Genomic DNA, 21,630 nt, shown 5'->3' with positions numbered 1-21,630 from the left:
AGTTCTAAATCACCTCCTGTCCCTAGAATATATATATAAAAGTAGAAAAACATATATCATAAACCACCGTTTTTTTTTTTTTCAATAAAAGGTGATCTAAGCAATAGATATTCCCCAAAATGGTATAACTAAAAAGTACTTCTGGCCCCGCAAAAAAAAAAACTCTATGCGTCCCCGTACAGCTGCAGGGTCACCTGTCAATGTGGCCTTGCAGCTGTTGCAAAACTACAACTCCCATATATTAAATATTTTACCAGTTTTTGCTTCAAAATTTTTTTTCCCTATTTTCCTCCTCTAAAAACCAGTGCCTCTTATAGTCCGAAAAATACGGTAATTTATGATCTTCTATTTTATGTTTTAGTTCACATTCCTTTATCTCCAGCACCAGCCTGTAATTCTTGAAGTGACTTATTTTACAATTAAATATTCTTTAGATAATCAGAAAAAAGAAGATTTTTAAATAATAGTAGAAGGTTTTCTATACATTGTCATTATAATGGTTTCATATGACTAATAAACATCATGTGCACAAAATGTGCTTGGAGCGTTTATTTTCAAGAGAATGTAAGGAAATAATCGCTTGTGTATCCTGTGAATGACCAAAATATTTCTGTAAAGGTTTGTACATCTGAGTAATTCTGTCTAATCCCCTCCCGCTCTGCGCCGTATTATTACATCACGCTGGGCATATATTTAACGCTCAGCGCCGTAACAGTACGACACTGTAATGCCCTGGGCACATTGCCTGCGGCTTTATCTCCAGCACTCAGCCAGGACCAGCCGTCAGAATCGGACGATACTCCAACTCCAGCAGATTATCCCCCTGAATGCCATAATCAATAACGATCACGGTATTCAGAGGGTCCGAGACAACACTGCACCTTCTACCTCTCCTCTAACCCCATGCAATAAGACTGCAATATCTCGGGTTGCCATGACAGACAGGAGGCCGAGCAACAGCACAGTTCCCATAGGAAACCTATATGCAATGTTCTGCAATACTATGCATTACAGCACCTTTTATTGGGGTTCTGAGATCCCAAGTCCCCTTGTGGGACATGTAATAAAGAAAAAGGTCAAAAAGCTTAAAATGAAGAATAACGAAGAATAAGGTCAAACCCAGGGGTGAACCTTCCCCTTTCGCCGCCCGAGCTAACTGCAGAAAGCCGCCCCCCCTCCCGCCGGAGGAGGGGGCGGATCGGGGGCGTGGCCGGGTGGATCGGGGGCGTGGTCGAGTGAAGGGGCGGGGCTTAGCCCCGTTCGCCGGCAGAGAGTAGGCCCGGAGACTGCCTGCTCTCTGCCTGAGCGTGAGGGGAGGCTGCCGGAGCAGCGCTGCTCCAGCGGCCTCCCCAAACCACCGCTCGGTGATAAGCCAGTCCAGGACAGCTTGTCCTGGACTGGCTTAGGTTAGCAAAAATACCGCCCTCCCTGAGGCCCTGGCATAGTGCCGCCTGAAGCGCTCGCTTCAGGTCGCCTCATGGGAGGTGCGGCACTGGTCAAACCCCACCTTTAGGGTCAGTTCACACGTGAACTGCCCGCGCGGGTTTTGACACTGAGAGAGACGCGGCGAGCTGTGTCTCTCTCTTGTCAAAACCCGCCTGCTGCGACCAGCGCGGTCGCGGCTTTCCCCTCCGCTGTCGGCTCAAATGAATGAGCCGACATAGGAGGGAGCTGCCGGGGGCGGAAGCCGCGCGGCTTCCGCCTGAAGAAAGGGCATGTCGCTAGCGGGAAAAAAAAGCCCGGTGGTCTACATAGACCACCATTGTAAAGGGGCGGATTTTGAAGCGAAATCCGCTGTCAAAATCCGCCCCTTTGCCTACGTGTGAACTAGCCCTTATAGTTTAAAAAAAACATATAACATAAAACAATTAAACAAACATATTAGTTATCCCCATGTCGTGTAAACCCCCACTATCCAAAAATTTGGTTATTTTTGGATACCGCAATGTAGTATTTTGGTCCCTTCGCTTTCCCAAAAAAATAGCAATAAAAGTGATGAAAAGGTGATACATACCAAACATTGGTGCCAATAAAAAGTATCAATGTATCCCACAGATAAAGGTTCCTGACATATCTCTGTCTACAAAACATAAAAAAGTTTTAGGGGGCCAAGTACAGTGACCCCAGGAATATTGTCAGTCTTCAAAAAGTGAGGTTTTGTTTTAAAAGCAGAAAAATAAAATAAAAAACAATATAAATCTGGTATCGTGATCGGAATGACGCGCTGGACAAAGCTGACATGTCATTTTTAATGCAGATATGGCGAAGAGATGAGGCAGGGAGAGCGCTCCTTTATTATACAAGACTGTTACTGTGGACCAGCGCTCTCTCTGCCTCAGATCCTGGTCCTTGTGGCATCTGCTGCAGCTGCTATGGCGGTACTTACACCACTGAATCCAGCACTGACAATAGATGGTGTCGCAGTTTATATCCTCCCCCTCCTTGCACAGAGCATATCTACAAAACTCCCCTATACAGACTATTGCTTTCCATGGCTATAACACTATCTACACTATCTAACTACTAATGTCCTAAGCACCAAAACAACAGGCAACAGAACACCCCATTGTCATTTTTCCCATACATTTCCAGGAGTAATAACAGAGTAATGGGACGATGCAGAGTTCTAAGCCAAGATGTTCCAGCATTGTTTTTTATGGGGAATATTATAGCATTTACTAAAGTAGACATGACGTGTCTCCTTTTAATACACATATTGCAGAACTGTCTGGGTAAAGTCCATAGGGAACATGGTATGAGGAAAGTAAAGTTTAACAGAATAGAAAGTGAAATAAACTGACATGGACTTTTGGATCTGTGATTTTGAGAAGTGTTAGAGTTCTCCGCCATCAGAGGGTAAATCAGACATATTGGAAGTATATTAGAATATGGAAGGTATAAGAAGGATCCTCTGCCTCCTGGTTGTGTGTCACTCAGGTTAGTACTGTATGATTCTATGGGGGGCGTACACTATATACAGGGAATACACTGGTATCATGGAGTGCGAGGACTTGTGCTGGTGTATTGTGGGTGGGGGTGGAGGTTCATCTGTATACCTGCAGGACAGGGCGGTGACATTTTACCTCTTGTGATGTTTATTGAAGGTGAAGTCCATATTGTGTCAGGGTTCACTCTGCAGTGCAGGTTCCTTATATGAATAGATACAAAACAACAGCAAAATAGTCCCCTATAGTAACTATGTTATAGGGTTATATATCATGGTGTTATTTCTTCTTTCTCTGTCCAAAACAGCGGATAGCAGACAGAAATGCTGCAATCGCTCTCCTGCCGATGGTTTTTCAACCCAATGAAATCAATAGGTTTTTAAAATGAACCATCTGAAATCTGTTTTTAGAAATTTTGAGACGGTTTCACAAACAGATTTTGCACAGACAACCAAACACTGATGTGAACCCGGCTTTACTTTGTGTTTAGGCAGAATTATTTTCTACAAATATATAGCGCACCCCCTTGTTTTGTGTAGTGCGATGCTGCCATTGTTTTTAGGATTCTTTTTTTAGATTGCTTACAGCGCAGTACAAAAACCTTTCAGCTTTACCATATAGTCAGTACTGGGAGGTTCACACTTGTGTTTGGGGATTCTGTCCCCTATTCTGCTTCAAATATGTGGAGAGAAAAGTGCTGCGGAATATGTTGGCGCTATATAAATAACATTATTATTATTTATTATTATTATTTAGCTGTGCCAGATTTATCATCCACCACCAGTTACTGTGATAAATCACACATTTTAAACCTGTTTAGTCTAAGTTTGCCCAGTCTAAAACTTGCAGTTGTATGATTCAGTATATAAGTAATGGTGATTATATAATATACGTATGACTACCCACAGCATCACCATTACAGCCGACTGGACCATCTGTACATGCGGCCAGGCTGGGATCTGACACTCTGGTTCCTTGTCCATTCACATTGGACAGCCCTTCTGTAGATCTCGCACATCTAAGGATATTTTGGTTCTTTCAAGATAAGGAAGTCCTGAGCTATAATAAAACTGTGAGGACGACATCTTCTAGATATTCTCTGAACACAAAGGAACTGAAAACTGGGATTGCTGATCTGAGTATCTCTAATGTACAAATACAAGATGGAGGAATGTACAAGTGTTCAGTGACCTACATCGCTGAGAGGAAGGAGAAGGAGATCCGATTGGACATTGGAAGTAGGTTTCATAGCTTTTATAATATACCAGACCATAACTTTCAGACTGTTCACATGTTGGCATTAAATCCATCATTTATTTCCATAGCAGAAGATAATATTTATGGTGGTCTGGATGAAGAGATACCTTCAGCTCACCACTTTCTTTTTTTTTTTGGGGGGGGGGGGGGTCTCAAACAATCTCTATCACAGGACCTCAGTTTTATCTAAACAGTTCAGTCTCTTGTGCTGATCACAACCCCTTTCATGGTCAAGTCTGATCCGCTACAATATTCTGACAGTAGCTTGGTCTGGTCACAAATGTACCCTCCTGTGGTTACACCATAGGTGTCTCAGATGGGAAGATCCTATTAACATGGTATATATCAAACATCTTATATTTATATACCTAATGATCGTATTCTTATATTTCTCAGCTCCTCCCCAGGTGACCATCACAGATAAGACAGTAGTAATGAATACGACGAGTGTCCTGCGCTGCTCCATCACTGGATTCTACCCTGTGGACATTGATGTGAAATGGTTCAGGGGTGCAGAGAGACTGAGAAATGTAACTGAGGACGCACCCCAAAGAAACCCAGACAGAACATATAATATGATCAGCAGTGTCACCATAATACCCACCAAGGAGGACATGGAGCAGATCTTCTCATGTAGAGTCCAACATGAGTATCTACAGGAACCGCTCCAGGAAGACTTTGAATTGGTGGATAAAGGTAATTTTTCCTGACTTGGGGAAATTAGCATCAGCCTCATGGTTTTTTTTTCCTCTGGATCAACACTGTAGGGTTATAGGTTGGACTTGATGGACCTGTGTCTTCATCCAACCTCATCTACTTTGTTACAAGCAGTATTTACACAGGGAGCATGGCGGCATCCACAAGTAAGGCAACTATGGGGAATGAATGCCTATACAAGCGCTCTGACTATAGTGCTGCACGTTACCTGATATATGAGTGTTTGCTTGTTCTTCAGGTGATTGGTTGCTTTCCGATACAAAAAAAAATCATTGTTCTTTGGCAGTGTAAGAAGGGCTGTGATGCTGGCAAACAATGAAAATATATACTGAGGGAATGTTCACAGTCATTCATGGCAATCATTCCTGCATGTGATGTGTATCAGCCTATGTAATAAGGCTATTCCAGAACAAGTGCTGATCGGCAGGGTTTGTAGCCGATCAATGCTTGTAAAAAAAAATCTTTTGGTGTAATTTCACTTTAATGATTATTTATTGGCGATTATGTAGAAGTCTCAGTTCTCTATTCTTCTGTGTCCTCTGTCATTTCTACAGACAGAAGCTCAGCTGGGATCATCGCTGCCTGTTCTGTCATTGGACTAATCCTGATAGTTATCATAGCAGTGGTTCTGTGGTGGAAACTGAGGAGGAAAGGTAATGTAGTGAGGTTACGATTATCTTCTGATGAGTCCAAATGGGTATGTAACAGATGGAAATCCACAAGACTGTATGTTATTTCACAGTAACTAAGTGTAAGGTTTTATCTCCTGTTCTGACAGACACTGGATCATTCACAGTAAGAGACATTGAGGGTCCTGCTAAGCTGATAGATGGAGAGGAAGCCACGCTGCGCTGTACAGTGGACGACTGCCCTGAGGGCCTGTGTGTGACTTGGCTGATAAGAAGAGACGGACAGGACCAGGAGATCCAGACTTCTCAGATGAGAGGACATGAAGAAGAAGAAGAGAGTTTACTGGATACATCCTATGTGATCAAATCACGACGAGAGGGACGTCAGTACTTAATATCACTGAGCTTCATACCACATATGGAAAGACATAGAGATGTCACCTTCATCTGTAGAGGAGTCTTCAATAAATACAAAGACAAGAAGACGTTCAACTGTACGACTATTTATGGTGAGATATTGAGTTTAGAATGAACAAACATAATGGATGCAATATGGCAGCTTATCTTACCCCAGAATTTCAATTTGGCACATCCGTTAAATATGTGTAAGTGATTGCCTATCACTTATATCTCCTGAAACATAAACCTGAGACATCTGGATAGATTGTAAAAAAAAACTAGCTTGTGCATGTAAGGAGTTTTAGCAAAGTATCAAGGCTGTGTTCACACCAGTGCTTAGTTTCCATTCACAGTCCTATTCTCGAAACTGCTTGAACAATGCGGAGAGAAAAGTCCTTCGAGCAGGTTTTACGCTCCACGTTTTATGGGTGGAAACCAGGCGGACTCCATTATAGTCTATGGCTTCCACTTGATTCTGTGGGTAACCATTTTTTAAGCAGATTCGGTTTCTGGTTTTTGGGTCCTCAAGTGGACCTAGAGTAAGCAACACTTGTCACCTATTTTTCTCAGTATTGTACAGCAATGGCGCCAACACCCAAGAGATGAGATAAAATTAAAAATTAAACATTAAACAAAAGAACATTACATTGGGAATTTATCATTACTTTACCCAACATTATATATACACTATAGAGGTGAGACCAAATCCTAGGGATCACAAGATAGTATATACAGATGGAGTCCATAGCATGCAATTCCAATCTAGTAGAGAAGCTAGTGAGGAGGACAAAAAGTGGAGTATATGTTACCTCCTCCACCAGTCTCTAGGACAGTGGTCCCCAACCAGTATCTCAGGACCACATGTGGTTTGTGACCCTCGTGTGCGGCCCACCACGCAAGTTCTCAGTTATGGCCATAGACTGTGGTTACAATATGGCATACATATTGGTAATATTGAATATGTGTCTGAACCTCAGGGACAATGATATAATATCATATCATATAATACTACTAGTATAATTACAGTAAATATCAGAAAATATTTCCAAGTTATTTCACCAGATTTACACTTTTTTTCAACTATTTGTGAGTAACTCACAATGAAGAAAAGGTTGTGGACCTGTGCTCTAGTAGGTGGGCTGCAGAGGGCGATCTATAAGAAATAGAAATCAGTTTGCTGTGATGGGAGCAAAATAAATCACCTATTGTGTATAAATTAAAAATATATTTCTATCTCAGCCCGCCATGGTTACAGAAACAGTGTAGCACAGTAAGCCATAGAGTGTAGCACAGTAAGCCATAGAGTCTGCTGGTGGTCCAGGCACCATTCATAACGAAGGAGAATGTGACCAAGCAGGCCGGCAGAGGACAATGCTATGAGATACAGAAACAGCGCACTTTCACTGGAGAGGGTTGATATGCTATCCTACATAGCTGTACAGATTGGACATCCCTAAGGCCAGTCCTGGTGTCTATGATCTGACATGTAGTACAGTATGTACTGTACAGTATGCTATCTCATTTCCCCTACATATATTACCTGTAGACCTTCACAGACATATCACATGACCAGTGTAGTCCCTAAACCACCATACACACCTATATAATAGCTGATCAGCTGCTCTGAGAATAGACAGAGAATGTACAGACCCATTTTCTCACACTCTGTAGTTTCCCATCCGCACTTCTGTAGCTCAGCTGCACAGTATATAGAACTATTTGTTGCTGTGTCCATACACTGGGTCCAGGTGTTGGACCCTCTACCCATCTCATAGTAATGACTTATCCTAAAAATTGGTCAATACTCATTGGTCCTGGACAAGCCCTCTGACTTATAATGTGTCTTGTGTTAGTACCAGATGTTATAGTATCTGAGGCTGATTCTGTGCTTTACTTATCAGGAAAACCCCGACTGTCACAGCCAATAACAAGAAGCCTAAATCCCCCTGGACACATGAAGTATTTGCTTAACTTAGAGAAATTTTATCCTAAAAACATCAGGATTGTATGGACATGTGGAGTGGAAAGAAAAGAAGAAGTCGTATCATCTACTGACACAATATCAGATAATCCTGACAGATCCTACAACGTCTCCAGTGAGGTGACAATTACTGAAGATCGTCACAAGGATCCGGAATTCAGAGTACGAGTGACCTGGGAACATGAATCTATGGAGGAGCCAGAATCCAGGGAGCTGTCTATCAGAGATAAAGGTGAGAAGACAGTTACATGGGGTTTTATATAAGAATCCCATGAGATTTATACAGGTCTCCTGCATATCTTGTATTACTCTAATAACTACCTGATCTGTAAGCATCTATTACATTGCCAGATTGTGTAAAGTATAATAAACATCAGTGCATTCTATATACAGTACATGATGATATTATATGTCATGTTATATCTATAGATTACATATGGACTCCAATTGTAGAAGACATTCAGATTCCCCGTCTACATCACAACACCCCGGCCACCCTGCAGTGTAATATCTCGAGGTATTTCCCAGATGTGGTCACTGTGAAATGGAGGAGACGTGCTGGATATAAGGTCTATGAAGAGTCTGACACTGCTGATAACCAGAGGATAACATCCAGGAGAGCGGCCGATAACACCTACATGTGTACAGCCAGTCTGACCATCACCCCCACACCGGGGACACATCAGGGGACAGAATATATATGTGTGGTGAGCCATCCCTCCCTGGAGAGACCCAGAGAGAGAAGCACAGGGAGACTACAAGTAACAGGTAAGTATGTACAGCATTATAGACATGATATAGCCAAAGCTTTTTCCAAACAAAAAAACATAACGTAATAAAATAAGCAATTGTATCTATTAACATAATGGAAAATGCTAACGAAAAAAATGAATCCTTTATCGTAAAGAGAGTCCACTGAGAGTTTCTGTATCCAGATACGGCCATCATTTTTTTTTTGCTGTTTCTAAAATGGAATGGATATTGCAGGTTGTACAACATGGACTGTTCAGCTATCATCCCAAAAAAATGTCTTTATTAGAAGATTTAGTGAAATCTGTAGCCAGAAATAAACTGCTTCGGTGAAGGCTTTCAAAGCTTTTAAAAAACAAAATAAAATAATCTGAAATATGTAGCTATACGTGTGTCTGGATCATTATTTTTGGCTATATATTGTGACTGATCTTCTAAAAATGACACACAGGATGAGTGCTGAGCTTTCCCTGGTCCATGTTGTGGATCTAGCGCACCTTGGAAGATAACTAAGTGTTTGTTCACTCCGGGCATTTGATGCACATGGCTGACTCTATAGAGCTGCAGGTCACTTTTGTGTTGTAGGTTTTTTACTTTTTTGAAGAGAGTTTTCAGGTTTTGTTTGGATGGTGAAAGAGAATATAATGTATCAGGGAATGAGATCCAAATACTGGGGGATGCAAGGAGAATGTGAATGTAAGGAGCAGACAAAAGCAGAACAATTTCTAATGAGGACGGGAGCTTATATAGGGTGAGGTTTTATCATATATATTAATGAAAACACTCCAGAATGTTTGTTTTGGGGGAATATACCCCTCAGACATGTCACAGATGGTGCAGAAACGAGATTTATTTCTGCTCACAAAGTGGCCTTATAAGTGTAGTCAGTCACTTAGGGTGGTGTAATAATATCCCCCCTCCCCTTCAATCCCTCATATGCATAGAATGAGATATTACCGCAGATCTGCTGTGCGCCATATGATTAATGTGGCCAGAGCCTGCATCCCGGCGCTTTGGAAATCGTCTTGTCCGCCCTCTGTTCACCACTGGATTCACAAGGTTGATGACATTTACTGTATGGAAGACCTTACTGCGTCCTTGAGAGACGCGCGTGCTGCCTTCACGGGGGCCTTGACGCCCTGGATCCTTTAACAGGGCGCAAAACTCTATCGTGACCTGTTGCATTGATGCCGTCTGGGTAACTTGGCTTCCACGCCTGGAGCCGGAGACGCTCATCTATTTTCTTTTCCTCTTCTTCCCCTCCCCCCTATTTTTTTTTATTCTTCCCCCTCCCTGTATTTCCCTTGTTGTCTGCCGAATGTGATGATTTCTTTCAATGCACCTTCTGATTGTCCAGATAGTGCTGTTTTTATTTGCATTTGGCTCTGCCTTATTTTGTCTTGCCTTAGATCCCCTCTTGTTCTGAGGGTCTCATTTTGTTGTATGTATATATTGTTTAGTTATAAATAAAGAATTTATAGAAAAAAAAAAATGAGATGATAAAAATTCTCATTTGGAATACATTACAGGCTTTATCCCAAAGTTCCATAAACAGCTGGACTAATAGCATTAGCATCACACAAAGTAATACCTGTTAGTCACCATTTCCATTATGTCAGACTGATCAGACATCCCTGATGCCAATATTTATCTATCATAGATCTAGAAACAACTGGAGCGCTCTGATCACTAACACTATATACTGTTTCTATATAAATAACTACATGAATACTAATACAGTAATCTCATTATTTAAAATTGTAATTCCAGCTAAACCCCAGATGTCACCTATAGAGATCACTATGGCACATTCATCTCGTGTTCAGTTCTCTCTGAATCTACAGAAGTTTTACCCTAAAGATATAAACATCTCCTGGCACTGGGAAAACCAGTCTGGTAAATATGAATTATCAGATAAGAAAACAACCACAACACAGGACAATAATCTCACATATGATTTCACCAGTGTTGTGCAGCATCCTAATCATCAATTCAGTGATCCAGAGATGAAAGTCATTGTAGTGTGGAAACACGAGACTATGGAGATACCAGAGACAAGATCACTAAGTATCAGAGGTAACACTGATCATCTATCTATCTCCTATCTATCTATCTATCTATCTATCTATCTATCTATCTATCTATCTATCTCCTATCTATCTATCTATCTATCTATCTATCTCCTATCTATCTATCTATCTATCTATCTATCTATCTCCTATCTATCTATCTCCTATCTATCTATCTCCTATCTATCTATCTCCTATCTATCTATCTCCTATCTATCTATCTATCTATCTATCTATCTATCTATCTATCTATCTATCTATCTATCTATCTATCTATCCATCCATCCATCTCAGTGATCAAAAACTACAGATTGTCCTGCAAAATAAATCCAGCCTTTGCGCAGTTCCAATATCAAATATATAAAGTTATGTGTCAGAATGTGGTGCCTCAAAGTCAATTTGAGTTTTTAAACATTTTTTTTTCTCTGAAAAGCAATAACAGTAACCTGACAACGACATAATTTTGGTATTGCTGTAATCATAATGACCCACAGAAAAAAAGCTACAATATTAATTTAAAAACTAAACACAAAAATGGAATGATACAAGTGCAGTTCTTTTCACAAAAGAAATTTCCCCAAAATGACTTCACTTACGCAGGGTTCACACTAGCATCAGTGTCCGACAACTAATGTCCAGTGCTAATGTCCGAGCAAGATTTTGGCCACTTTCAGACCAATATTGACAAACAAATGTACAATAAAAAGATATACAATTTTCCAATATACTTTCTGTATCAATTCCTCACGGTTTTCTAGATTTCGGCCTGCTGTCATTCATTCTGTTACTTCTAGAGCAGTGGTTCTCAACCTTTCTAATGCCGTTGACCTGGCAATACAGTTCCTCATGTTGCGATGACCCCATTCAGTTTGGAACACGCGTCCATAACGGCGTGCGTTCCAGCTGAATAGTGCTGCTGCAGACAGTAGCGCGGCTTCTCAGTGGCTAAAGCCATCAGAAATATGTATTTTCTGATGGCTTTAGGCATACCTCCCAACTTTTGAAGATTAGCAAGAGGGAGAAAATATGCTGCGAATTTAGCTCCACCCACTTTTATGTTGACTCCGCCCATTCTCATTCATTTTTCATGTACTCCCACACAGTATAATCCTCCTAAAGTCACCCGTACATTATATGTCCCCCCGCCATCTCTCCCCAGTTTCATATAACCCCTTCGTCTGCCCCCAGTTTCATGTTCCCCCATCTCTGCCCCAGTGTCAAGCCGTACCCCCCTTCATCTGCCCACAGTTTCATGTCCCCCATCTCTTCCCCCCAGTTTCATGTCCCCATCTGTTCCACAGTTTCATGTTCCCCTATCTCTGCCCAGAGCTTCATGTCCCTCCATCTCTGCCCTCAGTGTCATGCTGTCCCCCCCCTTCATCTGCCCACAGTTTCATGTCCCTCCATCTCTGCCCCCAGTGTCATGCCATCCCCCCTTCATCTGCCCCTTCATTATGTTCCACCTTAATGTTTAAAACAAACAAACAAACAAACAAAATCACTTACACTCACCTTCCAACGCTCCCCGCTGCCTGCTAAGTCTCACTCACTCATATAGTTGTAGTCGCGATGTGACGTCATCACATTGCAGCTACACATACAGAAGCCGCAGCACAGCGTTAAAGCAGGAGCTGGCTGTGTCAGCTCCTGCTTTTATCACCTGTGTTTTCAACTCATCGGCGTCCTCCGGGCGCCGATCAGTTGAAACCGGGACATACCTCCCACCGACCGGGACAGTTGGGAGGTATGTGGCGACCCCTGTGTTTTGGTCATTCGACCCCCGCCGGGGTCGCGACCCACAGGTTGAGAACTGCTGTTCTAGAGGACAAAACTTTGACCATGGTCATGTGATGAGCACACAGGTGCCGCTCGTTACAGTCACAGCCCAGTAATCAGACAGCTGCCGGGTAATCAGCTGTGCACCTGTGTGCTCATCACATGATCAAGGACTGTAAATCACATGACCATGGACCGTAAATCACATGACCATGGTCAGAGTTTTATCCTCTAGAAGTAACAGAATGAATGACAGCAAGCCGAAATCTAGAAAACCGTGAGGCATTGATACAGAAAGTATATTGGAAAATTGTATATCTTTTTATTGTACATTTGTTTGTCAATATTGGTCTGAAAGTGGCCAACCCCTTTAAGTGTTTGTTTACAAAGATGTTCGATTTTTCAAGCAGACAGCTACATCCTACATGTAGGATTTTACTTAAGGACACACACGGACAGTAAAGGACACTACATGGTGTCCCATTTAAAACAATGCAAATTGTAAACAGACACAGCTAGTGTCCGATGCTAAAATCTTGCGCGGACATTAGCATCGGACACTAGTTGTCGGACACCAATGCTAGTGTGAACCCAGCCTTAAACATAAAACTCACTCCACAAAAAAACAAGGTGTATGGCTATATTAAGAGAGAAATAAAAAAAGGTATGGATTTTCCAATGCTGAGATAGAAAAGCAAAGACCAAAGTAGACCATGTCCTTAATTGGTTAATAAACCAATTCTTCCTAAACAGTTGTAATTACTGTTTCCTCTGATATATGTTACAGATCTGCCCTGGCGTCCACATGTTGGATCTATAACCATTCCTGAGCTGAAAGATGGTAAAGTAGCCACACTGACCTGTAATATATCCAGATATTTCCTTGATCTTCTGTCTGTTACCTGGTTTACAATGGCAGATGGAAACCTGACAGCTCTGCCCAAAGAATCAGTAAAGATGGACAGAAGGTACAAGATCTCAGAGAAGAAGGAGACATGTAGAGATAACATTTACTGCTGTGAAGCTTCATTGACTTTTACCCCATTAATAAGATCAGACCAAGGATCAGAAATCCTCTGTAGAGTGGAACATCCCAGCCTGGAGGCTCCTATAGAGAGAAGGACCAGACCCCTACATATAGGTGAGTGTGTTAGATGGATGACATATCATACTGTAATACAAACTTCCAGGACTCTGACCATGTGCCAGTCACCCTATGTGCATCCTCGCAGTACCTAGTGTAAAGATTACTGTGCATAGGGTATTATAATCGTGCTGCTGCAACCCTCTGACCCCTATAGTGCATGGTCCTTAGTGATCTATTGATGATAATATTTTTCGTTATATGATATGTATATCTATTACTCAGACCAAGTGGTTCGTTCAGCTAGTTGCAGTTTGTTGATAAAGCTCTATGTAAACACAAAGATAACATTGAGTCCATTCTGTACAAGCATCTGCATATTATCTGATCTGTATAAGTGTTGTGAGACTTCTCCGGCCCGTTTAGCAAGGGGGAGGGAGGAGAAATACAGGAAGTAAGAAGAAAAGACTGGAGGCAAACTGAAGAAAGACTGAGATGGGAAAACCCCTTTAAACTTTCTATCTATATATAATCTGGCAGGACTTAATGACCACTCTCCTGCATTTATGATGATGCTGCACTAAGGTCGGGTTCACATCTGTATTCGACTCTCCACATGAAATCAATTTTTGAAACCATCTCAAAACCCTCAAAAGCTGATTTCAAACCGTTCGTTTTAAAACCCATTGATGTCAGTGGGTTGTATAAACCATCCACAGGTGAGCGTTCGGAGCATTACTGTCTGGTATTCACTTTTTTGAGTGGAAAAAAAAGACGGACTTGCAGAACTTTTTTTCCATCCAAAAACAAGGATACCAGACAGGGCTCGTTCACATCTGCGCCTGGGAGTCCGTTCTGTAGGTTTCCGTTTCCTGCACAAAACAGGGGCAGGAGACGGAAACCTGCCGGCATGTTTCAATCCCATTCATTTGAATGGGCTTGAAAAGTTTCCGGCCGTGTGGGCCGGTGAGCATTTTATGTGCTCCACGGCAAAACCGTTTTTTTAAACCGGACACAGAGTCGGACATGCAGTACTCTGTGTACAGTTTAAAAAAAACGGTTTTGCCGCGGTGAGCATAAAACGCTCACCGGCGCTCATGGCTGGACTCGGCATGACAGGTTTCCGTCTTCTGCATGCAGAAGACGGAAACCTGAAAACGGAATTCAGGTGCTGGTGTGAACCCAGCGACAGACAGCAACCAATCCATTTTGTTTTTTGAGATTGAGGTCCTCTATGGAAAAACAGTAATCAGTTTGTGTCCGTTTTGCAATCCATTTTTCCCTCTATGCTTAGAATGAAGAAGGGGGGGGGGGGAAACGGATTGGTCAAAAACAGACACACATGGTCAGATTTTTGAACGGACGCCCATTGACTAATCCGTCTAAAAAGATGGATTCAGGTATCCACGGTGGAACTGTTTGTACCAAACCGTTTTTCTCTTAAAACTGTTTTCAAGTGGTCGGATACCAGGCGCAGGCGTGAACCTAGCGTAAGTAGACATTCCCTACTGAAAGAGTGACACATCTTGCTGCTGGCCTCTGAGGACCCCATGAGCAGATTCAGAGGAGCCTTGTGATTCCAGGGAGCACTGGTTGTTACATACAAGGGTGTTGCAGTTACATTTGTCAGTTTACTTGCCGTGGGTCCCTTGATAAATCAGGTTAAATGAAACCACGCATACGTGGGGCCTCGCAGGCCTGCCAGGTTACTTGTTTTCTATTTTCTGTAAAATTACTTTAGTTAGATTTTTGAAACTCTAGGTATTCCTCAGGTATATAGTTGTTAGTAATTTCCAGTTGTTCATATATTTTTATGTTACAGGCATTTCAGCTCCCCCCTCCCCCACACTCTTCTCAGCAATAGCAGAGTCATAAAAGTTCTTCCCCAGCAACAATACAGACAAAAAGACTGAGTATCACATGTAAACCTAGTACAGGCCTAAAAGGCCCCTGGTGCGTGAATATGGGGTAGTCCCAAAAAAAGATTGTTATACCGAAATGCCTGTAACATAAAAATATATGAACAACTGGAAATTACTAACAACTATATACCTGAGGAATACCTAGAGTTTCAAAAATGTAACTAAAGTAATTTTTACAGAAAATAGAAAACAAGTAACCTGGCAGACCTGCGAGGCCCCAGGTATGCGTCCGCCAGCCTTAGCTGGGGTCACCAGGAGGTCAGATCCATTACGGCATCCCGTCCTGGCGGACCCCAGCACTTGTGGGAATGCATCCTTACTTTGCAATAAACTTTGAAAAGTATTTTTTTTTAGTTATTCCATGATAATTGTAAACAGGCCTAAAAGGCCCCAGGTGCGTGAATGTGTAGATTTCTATCGGTGCGCGTTCTAGGGTTAATGGATCTAAATATTTCCGTGGTCTGGTGCTCACTAACATATCATGTAACTATAAGAATCTCATTTTCTGACATAGAGCTCCAAACGCAAAGCCGGAAAGTTGGATCTTTGTATCGGAATAATGGAGCTCAGCACAGAACTCTGGACCTAGTGAAGTCTCGTGGACATGGCGGACATTCACCTCAATCATTACATAATGGAAAGTTCTGAAATGTTCTAGTATAACTTGTGTTTCTGTTCCTCAGATATCGGTGTGATTGACTTGTTCTGTTTTATAGGTTCACTTGACATGAACTAACCAAGTAAAAAATATCGGTGACTATTCAGAGCCTCGTGAAGTATTTATTTTCTACAACAAAGAGACTTATGGCCTCGTTCATACAGTGAATTTTCTTGTGTCTTAGGATGCCCTAGAAGACTATTTTTCCTCATATTTTTAAGTGCTTGGTGTTTTATATTTTTTTGTCATCTTGGGATTTCTTTGGTGTTTTTGAAGTTTTATAGAGAAGACTCTGAACACAAATTCACTACAGAAACCGACTTAAACTAAGTGCACTGATTTAGATTTTTAGGCTGTTAGACATGTGACTATTATAGGAACAGTATTGTATGTACATCCGTCTGCTAATAAACATTATCTACACTACATTGTATGTTTGTGGTGTTTCTTTAAACAGGGTCCGAGGCTGGATGGAGGTGGAACTTGAAGGTAATGGCATGTACCCACCACTCTTCCCTCCCAACCCCCAACTCTCCCCCCTCCCCCCACTTTACTAGCTTTGGCAATGCCAAATATCTATTCGGACGTGCCAATAAAGCTTGTTTGATTTGATTTGGTAAAGCAGTATATGTATACATATGTATGTAAGCAATGTTTCTGAGTGTATGCCTCTACCTACACCATCCACTTCCTATACTACCCTCTTCCATTGACAAGACACATTATATAAACCACGTGAGACCATATGAAGCTTCTACTCATTTATCACAGACTGTTGAATAAAGAAAGCAATGGCTCTAAGAGTATATTCACACACAGTCATAATACTCAGAAAAGTGGAACTATAAAAATAAGGGGCAAAAACCGTAACTAATTTTACACATAACCGAAACAGCAACTGCAGTAAAATCACACCACAAAACCCCATATGTCTATTTTTAGGACTGGATTGTTTAAGGAAATATTTACAAGTCACGGTCCTGCGTGACTGGTCCATGTACAAGCTGCAGAAGAAGACACTATAGACAGGTAGGCATCACAGAATGAAGACGTTCTCCAGTACTGATCGGGCTCTGGATGCAGGGATAGTAAAGGGTTACTGCTAAAAATACTTGTGCACTAAATATACCCCAGCACAGAACTCAGCATCATGTTACATGACCGGAGGAACATGTCATCTGTAGCACCTCCCCCCTACTATGTGCATGAATTCAGACTCCATATCTACACAATATACAGGGACAAATTAACAGCTTACAATATGGAGAAGGTCAATTATGATGGGCCCTGCAGGTGGTTACTAACCTGGGGTCCTCCATAACAATGCATCTACAACCTATAGTAATACCCCCCTTATAAATGTAAGTCCCCCCTTTTAAATAATAAGGATGAGAACTATTATTTATGAGGGGGGACTATTATCCATGGGGAGTATTATTTGTAAGGGAAATTATTCTAAGTAGAAACTATTATTTTTAAGGTGGGGGCTTACTTATTGTGGGGGAGCCTTTAAGTAGGGCTATTAGAAAGGGGGGCTATTATTTATTATATTTGCCCATTATAATAGCCACTGTGTGGCTCCTCCCTTATAAGAGCCCTGCTTACATATAATAGGTTCATATTCCCTCTCGGCGGTAAGTGCTCCTTTATAACAGTTCACCCCTTAGGTTGAGTTTCTATACTCATTCTGTCTCTGGATTATTTCTTTTCCATATTCATATGCTGCTCCCCAAAAGAACATTCTTTGGAACTGCGTTCCAGCCATTGATCTTCAGCCTGGAGATTCCTTGTACTGAGATTGGATTTTTTTAATACCAACCTGGCCCTTTGGTGTAATGGATGATGATGTCCTATGGCTCCCGACCGCCTTCTCCACCAGTTGTATATCTGTTGATTCATCCTAGGGGCACAAACTTAAATATTAAACTTAATTTGCTCTAATATCATGTACATGACAAATAGCAGATATACTGACCGAATGGACAGAGTGTGGGATTACTGAGTGTGACTAGTTGGGAGGGCCTACACAAGAAATAATAGCATACCCCCAATCCAGAGGTCTAGGATTGGACTTGATGAAGGCAGATTGCTTCAGAAACATCCTAGTATCAACAATTAACTATTGGGCAGCGAGAATCGATTCTCCACCTTGCGCTCCCCTCTGGCACATCCAATCACAGCACTACTTTAATTTCCTTCACTGCTCTTGATAAGTGAAAACTGTGATGTGATTGGTTTCTAGGGAGTCTGTTTTTCCATATCTGTCCCTGCATTCTTCTTGGCTGTGTATATCCCCCCCACTGTACACAAATTACAAAAATAGAAAATAGAAAGTGAAAGTGTTTCTGGACTGTCGACCCCTGCTTTGTAACACAGTAACACAGGATTGCATGTACTTTGTGAATCACTCACATCACAGAAATCCTTATTTTATCTTTTCTTAGAGACAAGTCGGAGAATTCTGGGAATCAGGGAGTCCTAGAAGAAGTTACAGACCCCAGAAACGTGAGCTCCAAAACATCAGAGTTGTCTATAATGGACGCCATAAAGGAATTCCTCTGCCTCCTGCTCCTCTATCACTCAGGTCAGTGACTTTATTTCTCTTTTTTAACAAGACACAAAATCTCATTGTTTTACCTCTAAACTGATGATATTTCCTTCCTGCCAGCAGCATCTGTATTATACAGTATTTCTGAGGTTTCTCCCAGTACAGTGGGGACACATGATCAGATATATGTGACTGGCTTTCTATTGTTCCTGCCATCACAGCTTTGTTAACCCCTCTGCCATGGGTTGTATATAGCAGCGATTCCTCCTCTTACTGCAAATATAATGACTAGCGTATACTATCATGGGAAGAATATGCAAATCTGTCTTCCATGATGTAAATAGGAAGACAGTGCCTCAGTCATGCAACCCAATAGAGGGCGCTCCCTTTAACATCACGCCCGACCTTCCCAGAGGCTTTTGCTGCAAATTATGTCCTCGGCTGAAAAGACTGGCTTGGTAAAATCCCACATCATTTGCAGCAAAGGCCTCTGGGAAGGTCGGGCATGATGTTTAAGGGAGCGCCCTCTATTGGGCTGCATGACTGAGGCACTGTCTTCCTATTTACATCATGGAAGACAGATTTGCATATTCTTCCCATGATCCTCTTCACAGTGGAGCGCAAATGGCTTAATAAGACTCCACATACCTAAATGTTGGTCTCACCCTAAGGAGTGACGATATCCCCTTAGCATATACTAAGGAGGGACAAGAACGTAACATCCCCACCGAAAGATTTGTGAATCTCTTAAATCTCCAGAAACTAGAAACTTGCTATACTAGAGGGCCATAGCTGAAGGTCTGAGAACCCTTGCTCTGTCTGCACTATTGATGTGAGCCTCCCTCCCCCTCCCTTTACATCTGGCACACATAGACAGTGTCCCTTGGGACTAACTGACAACACTTCCACTGGTGAAGGGGTTAATGCAGTGTGTAAGGGAACTCTTCTGCTCTCTGAACCCCTTGCTCTACCTGCTGCCTGGCCTCCCTGCATTGCCTGAAGTGGAGACACCTCACCCCCCCCTGCTGTTTTGGCTCCCATCCTGACACTTTCTGCTGGGACATTCTGCTAACTCTGTGAGTACTCCCTACTGTTTTTTGGACTTTCTTACCCTCTTCAGAGACCTTTCTAGCAGGGAATTTTTTTTTTTTTTTGTTGTCGTGCACTGCAGTGGTGTGAAGGGAGTGCTGAGCCCCTACTCCACCATCAGGGGGGGCTCCTCACCTTCCTCCACTTGCTGTGTGTTCCACGTTCTGCAGTATATCCCCACGGAACTAGCACTTCTCCCATTGCTCCTTTTGCACCTCATGGGTACCAGGTTTGATTATGGAACTGTGTGACCGCCTCATGTAAGGCCTGGTGATACTGCGAGTGTACCTTCCTTACCTTCTATGGTCGCTTCTCATTGTGATATGTCCAGAAGACGTCCTAACACCTCTACTGCTCCTTCCCGCACGCCGAGTCGCTCTCTTACTCACTCACCGTCAATCTCTACCTTCCTGTCCCGATCTGGAACCTCGGCTACTGGGTCTGGCACTGATGACATGGCTCCTCCATCTCCTCCGCTTCGCCAATCGCAGCCACCTCCTTCACTGTCTGCCACCCTCCCTGGACATGACGTGCAATCCATGGATTCGGCCTCCCTGCCCTGCTCGGCAGCCCATATTGCCTCTGCGGACTTTCAGCTACTTCGGGACCTTATTCAAGCTCTGCCCACTAAACAGGACCTGGATGCTGTAGTTTCCCGAATGGAACAATCCCAGGCACAGGCCCTCGGTGCGATCCAGTCTGATGTGTCTCAACTTACTACTAGGGCTGACGCTACTGATCAAACACTGTCCTCTTTGGAACAACGCCTGTCTGCAGTGGAGAGCAATCAAACCCACTCTGAGGCCCGCCTTCAACAAATTGCCTTGCTCCTGGATGACCAGGAGAACCGGGGTCGCAGAAATAATATTCGATTACGAGGAGTGCCAGAAAAAGGCCCTCAGGATGATCTGATCAGCCGTATTAATACCATTTTCAATATGGCGACTCAACGCCCGCTGGATGCTACCTTCATGATGGACCGTGTGCATAGAGTCCAACGTTCTGGCCCGCTTGACCCTGCTAATCCTAGAGACGTTCTGTGTAGACTACATTACTTCACGGACAAGGAACACATCCTGAGGTGTGCCTGGGATATGGGATCGGTGCCTTTTGAGAATGCCTCTGTCAAGCTCTACCCAGACGTCTCATCCCGCACATTGGCTATGCGCCGTGCCCTTCAGCCGGTGTTGACTCTGATTAAGGACTGTGGAGGTTCCTATAGGTGGGGTCATCCCTTCCATTTGATTGTTCGTGTTGGCTCGTCTTCGATTGTTGTCCGTTCCCCGGCGGACTTGCCTGATTTGTTTGCCTCCCTGGATGTGCGCCCTGTCTCAGTCCCGAACTGGCTTGCTCTGGATTCCTCCCGCCCTACTATACCCAGGCGCGGCCGCGGTTCCAGGCGTTCTTCTTCGGCTGCTTCCAGAGAGAGACCTCGGGGGAAACTCATCTCCACGACGTCTTCCAATACCGGATCCGCCTGGGTCTCCGCTCCGCCAACCAGATCTCTCAGCTCAGCTTCCCATTGAAGCATGAGCCCTCATGCCGCCGGTCTTTGATCTGCCCACAGGACAGTGTTAATATCCTTTTATGTTGAGTGGTCTTGGACTTGTTTCGCGGTTGGTGGACATTTTCACTATGTTTATTTTGTTTTGTGACTACTCTGTTCCTCTTGATCCTGTTCCTGCTGGGCTTTATAGATGGCCCTTGTTGTTGGTATTGCTGTGTTTTTATACAATGTTGTTATTTGGACCTTAGAGTCAGTTTGTAGCCCTGTGCTTCCTATCCCTTTACACTTTGTTGGGGGTG

At 42.8% G+C, this 21,630-nt stretch overlaps 2 protein-coding genes across 2 annotated transcripts in view; both read left to right on the top strand.

The window, feature by feature from the left end:
* The first annotated feature begins 2,854 nt into the window (after positions 1 to 2,854).
* LOC142217151 (uncharacterized) overlaps positions 2,855 to 21,630 on the top strand; it is a 41,529-nt gene continuing 22,753 nt past the window's right edge. The window contains exons 1-6 of the mRNA XM_075285343.1: positions 2,855 to 2,937; positions 3,854 to 4,183; positions 4,599 to 4,898; positions 5,474 to 5,572; positions 5,698 to 6,057; positions 7,849 to 8,160. Coding sequence (XP_075141444.1) covers positions 2,889 to 2,937; positions 3,854 to 4,183; positions 4,599 to 4,898; positions 5,474 to 5,572; positions 5,698 to 6,057; positions 7,849 to 8,160 — 1,450 coding nt within the window. The 5' untranslated portion in view covers positions 2,855 to 2,888. The remainder of the gene's footprint in view (positions 2,938 to 3,853; positions 4,184 to 4,598; positions 4,899 to 5,473; positions 5,573 to 5,697; positions 6,058 to 7,848; positions 8,161 to 21,630) is intronic.
* Positions 10,474 to 16,588, top strand: LOC142217323 (uncharacterized). The gene is made up of 3 exons (XM_075285529.1): positions 10,474 to 10,754; positions 13,311 to 13,664; positions 16,044 to 16,588. The coding sequence occupies exons 1-3, from the start codon at positions 10,481 to 10,483 to the stop codon at positions 16,175 to 16,177; spliced, it is 762 nt and encodes a 253-aa protein (XP_075141630.1). The 5' UTR covers positions 10,474 to 10,480; the 3' UTR covers positions 16,178 to 16,588.

Source organism: Leptodactylus fuscus, chromosome 8, assembly GCF_031893055.1.
Source record: "Leptodactylus fuscus isolate aLepFus1 chromosome 8, aLepFus1.hap2, whole genome shotgun sequence".
Lineage (NCBI taxonomy): Eukaryota > Metazoa > Chordata > Amphibia > Anura > Leptodactylidae > Leptodactylus > Leptodactylus fuscus.
The sequence above is the reverse complement of the archived record's forward strand: the minus strand, read 5'-3'. Positions and strand labels throughout refer to the sequence as shown.

What these genes read in the sequence shown, in the direction of transcription:
- LOC142217323 (XM_075285529.1), top strand. Translation starts at nt 10,481, where the DNA reads ATGGCACATTCATCTCGTGTTCAGTTCTCTCTGAATCTACAGAAGTTT. An exon ending in AAGATCACTAAGTATCAGAG is followed by an intron (nt 10,755 to 13,310) that starts GTAACACTGATC and finishes TATATGTTACAG; the next exon opens with ATCTGCCCTGGCGTCCACAT. An exon ending in GACCAGACCCCTACATATAG is followed by an intron (nt 13,665 to 16,043) that starts GTGAGTGTGTTA and finishes TTTCTGACATAG; the next exon opens with AGCTCCAAACGCAAAGCCGG.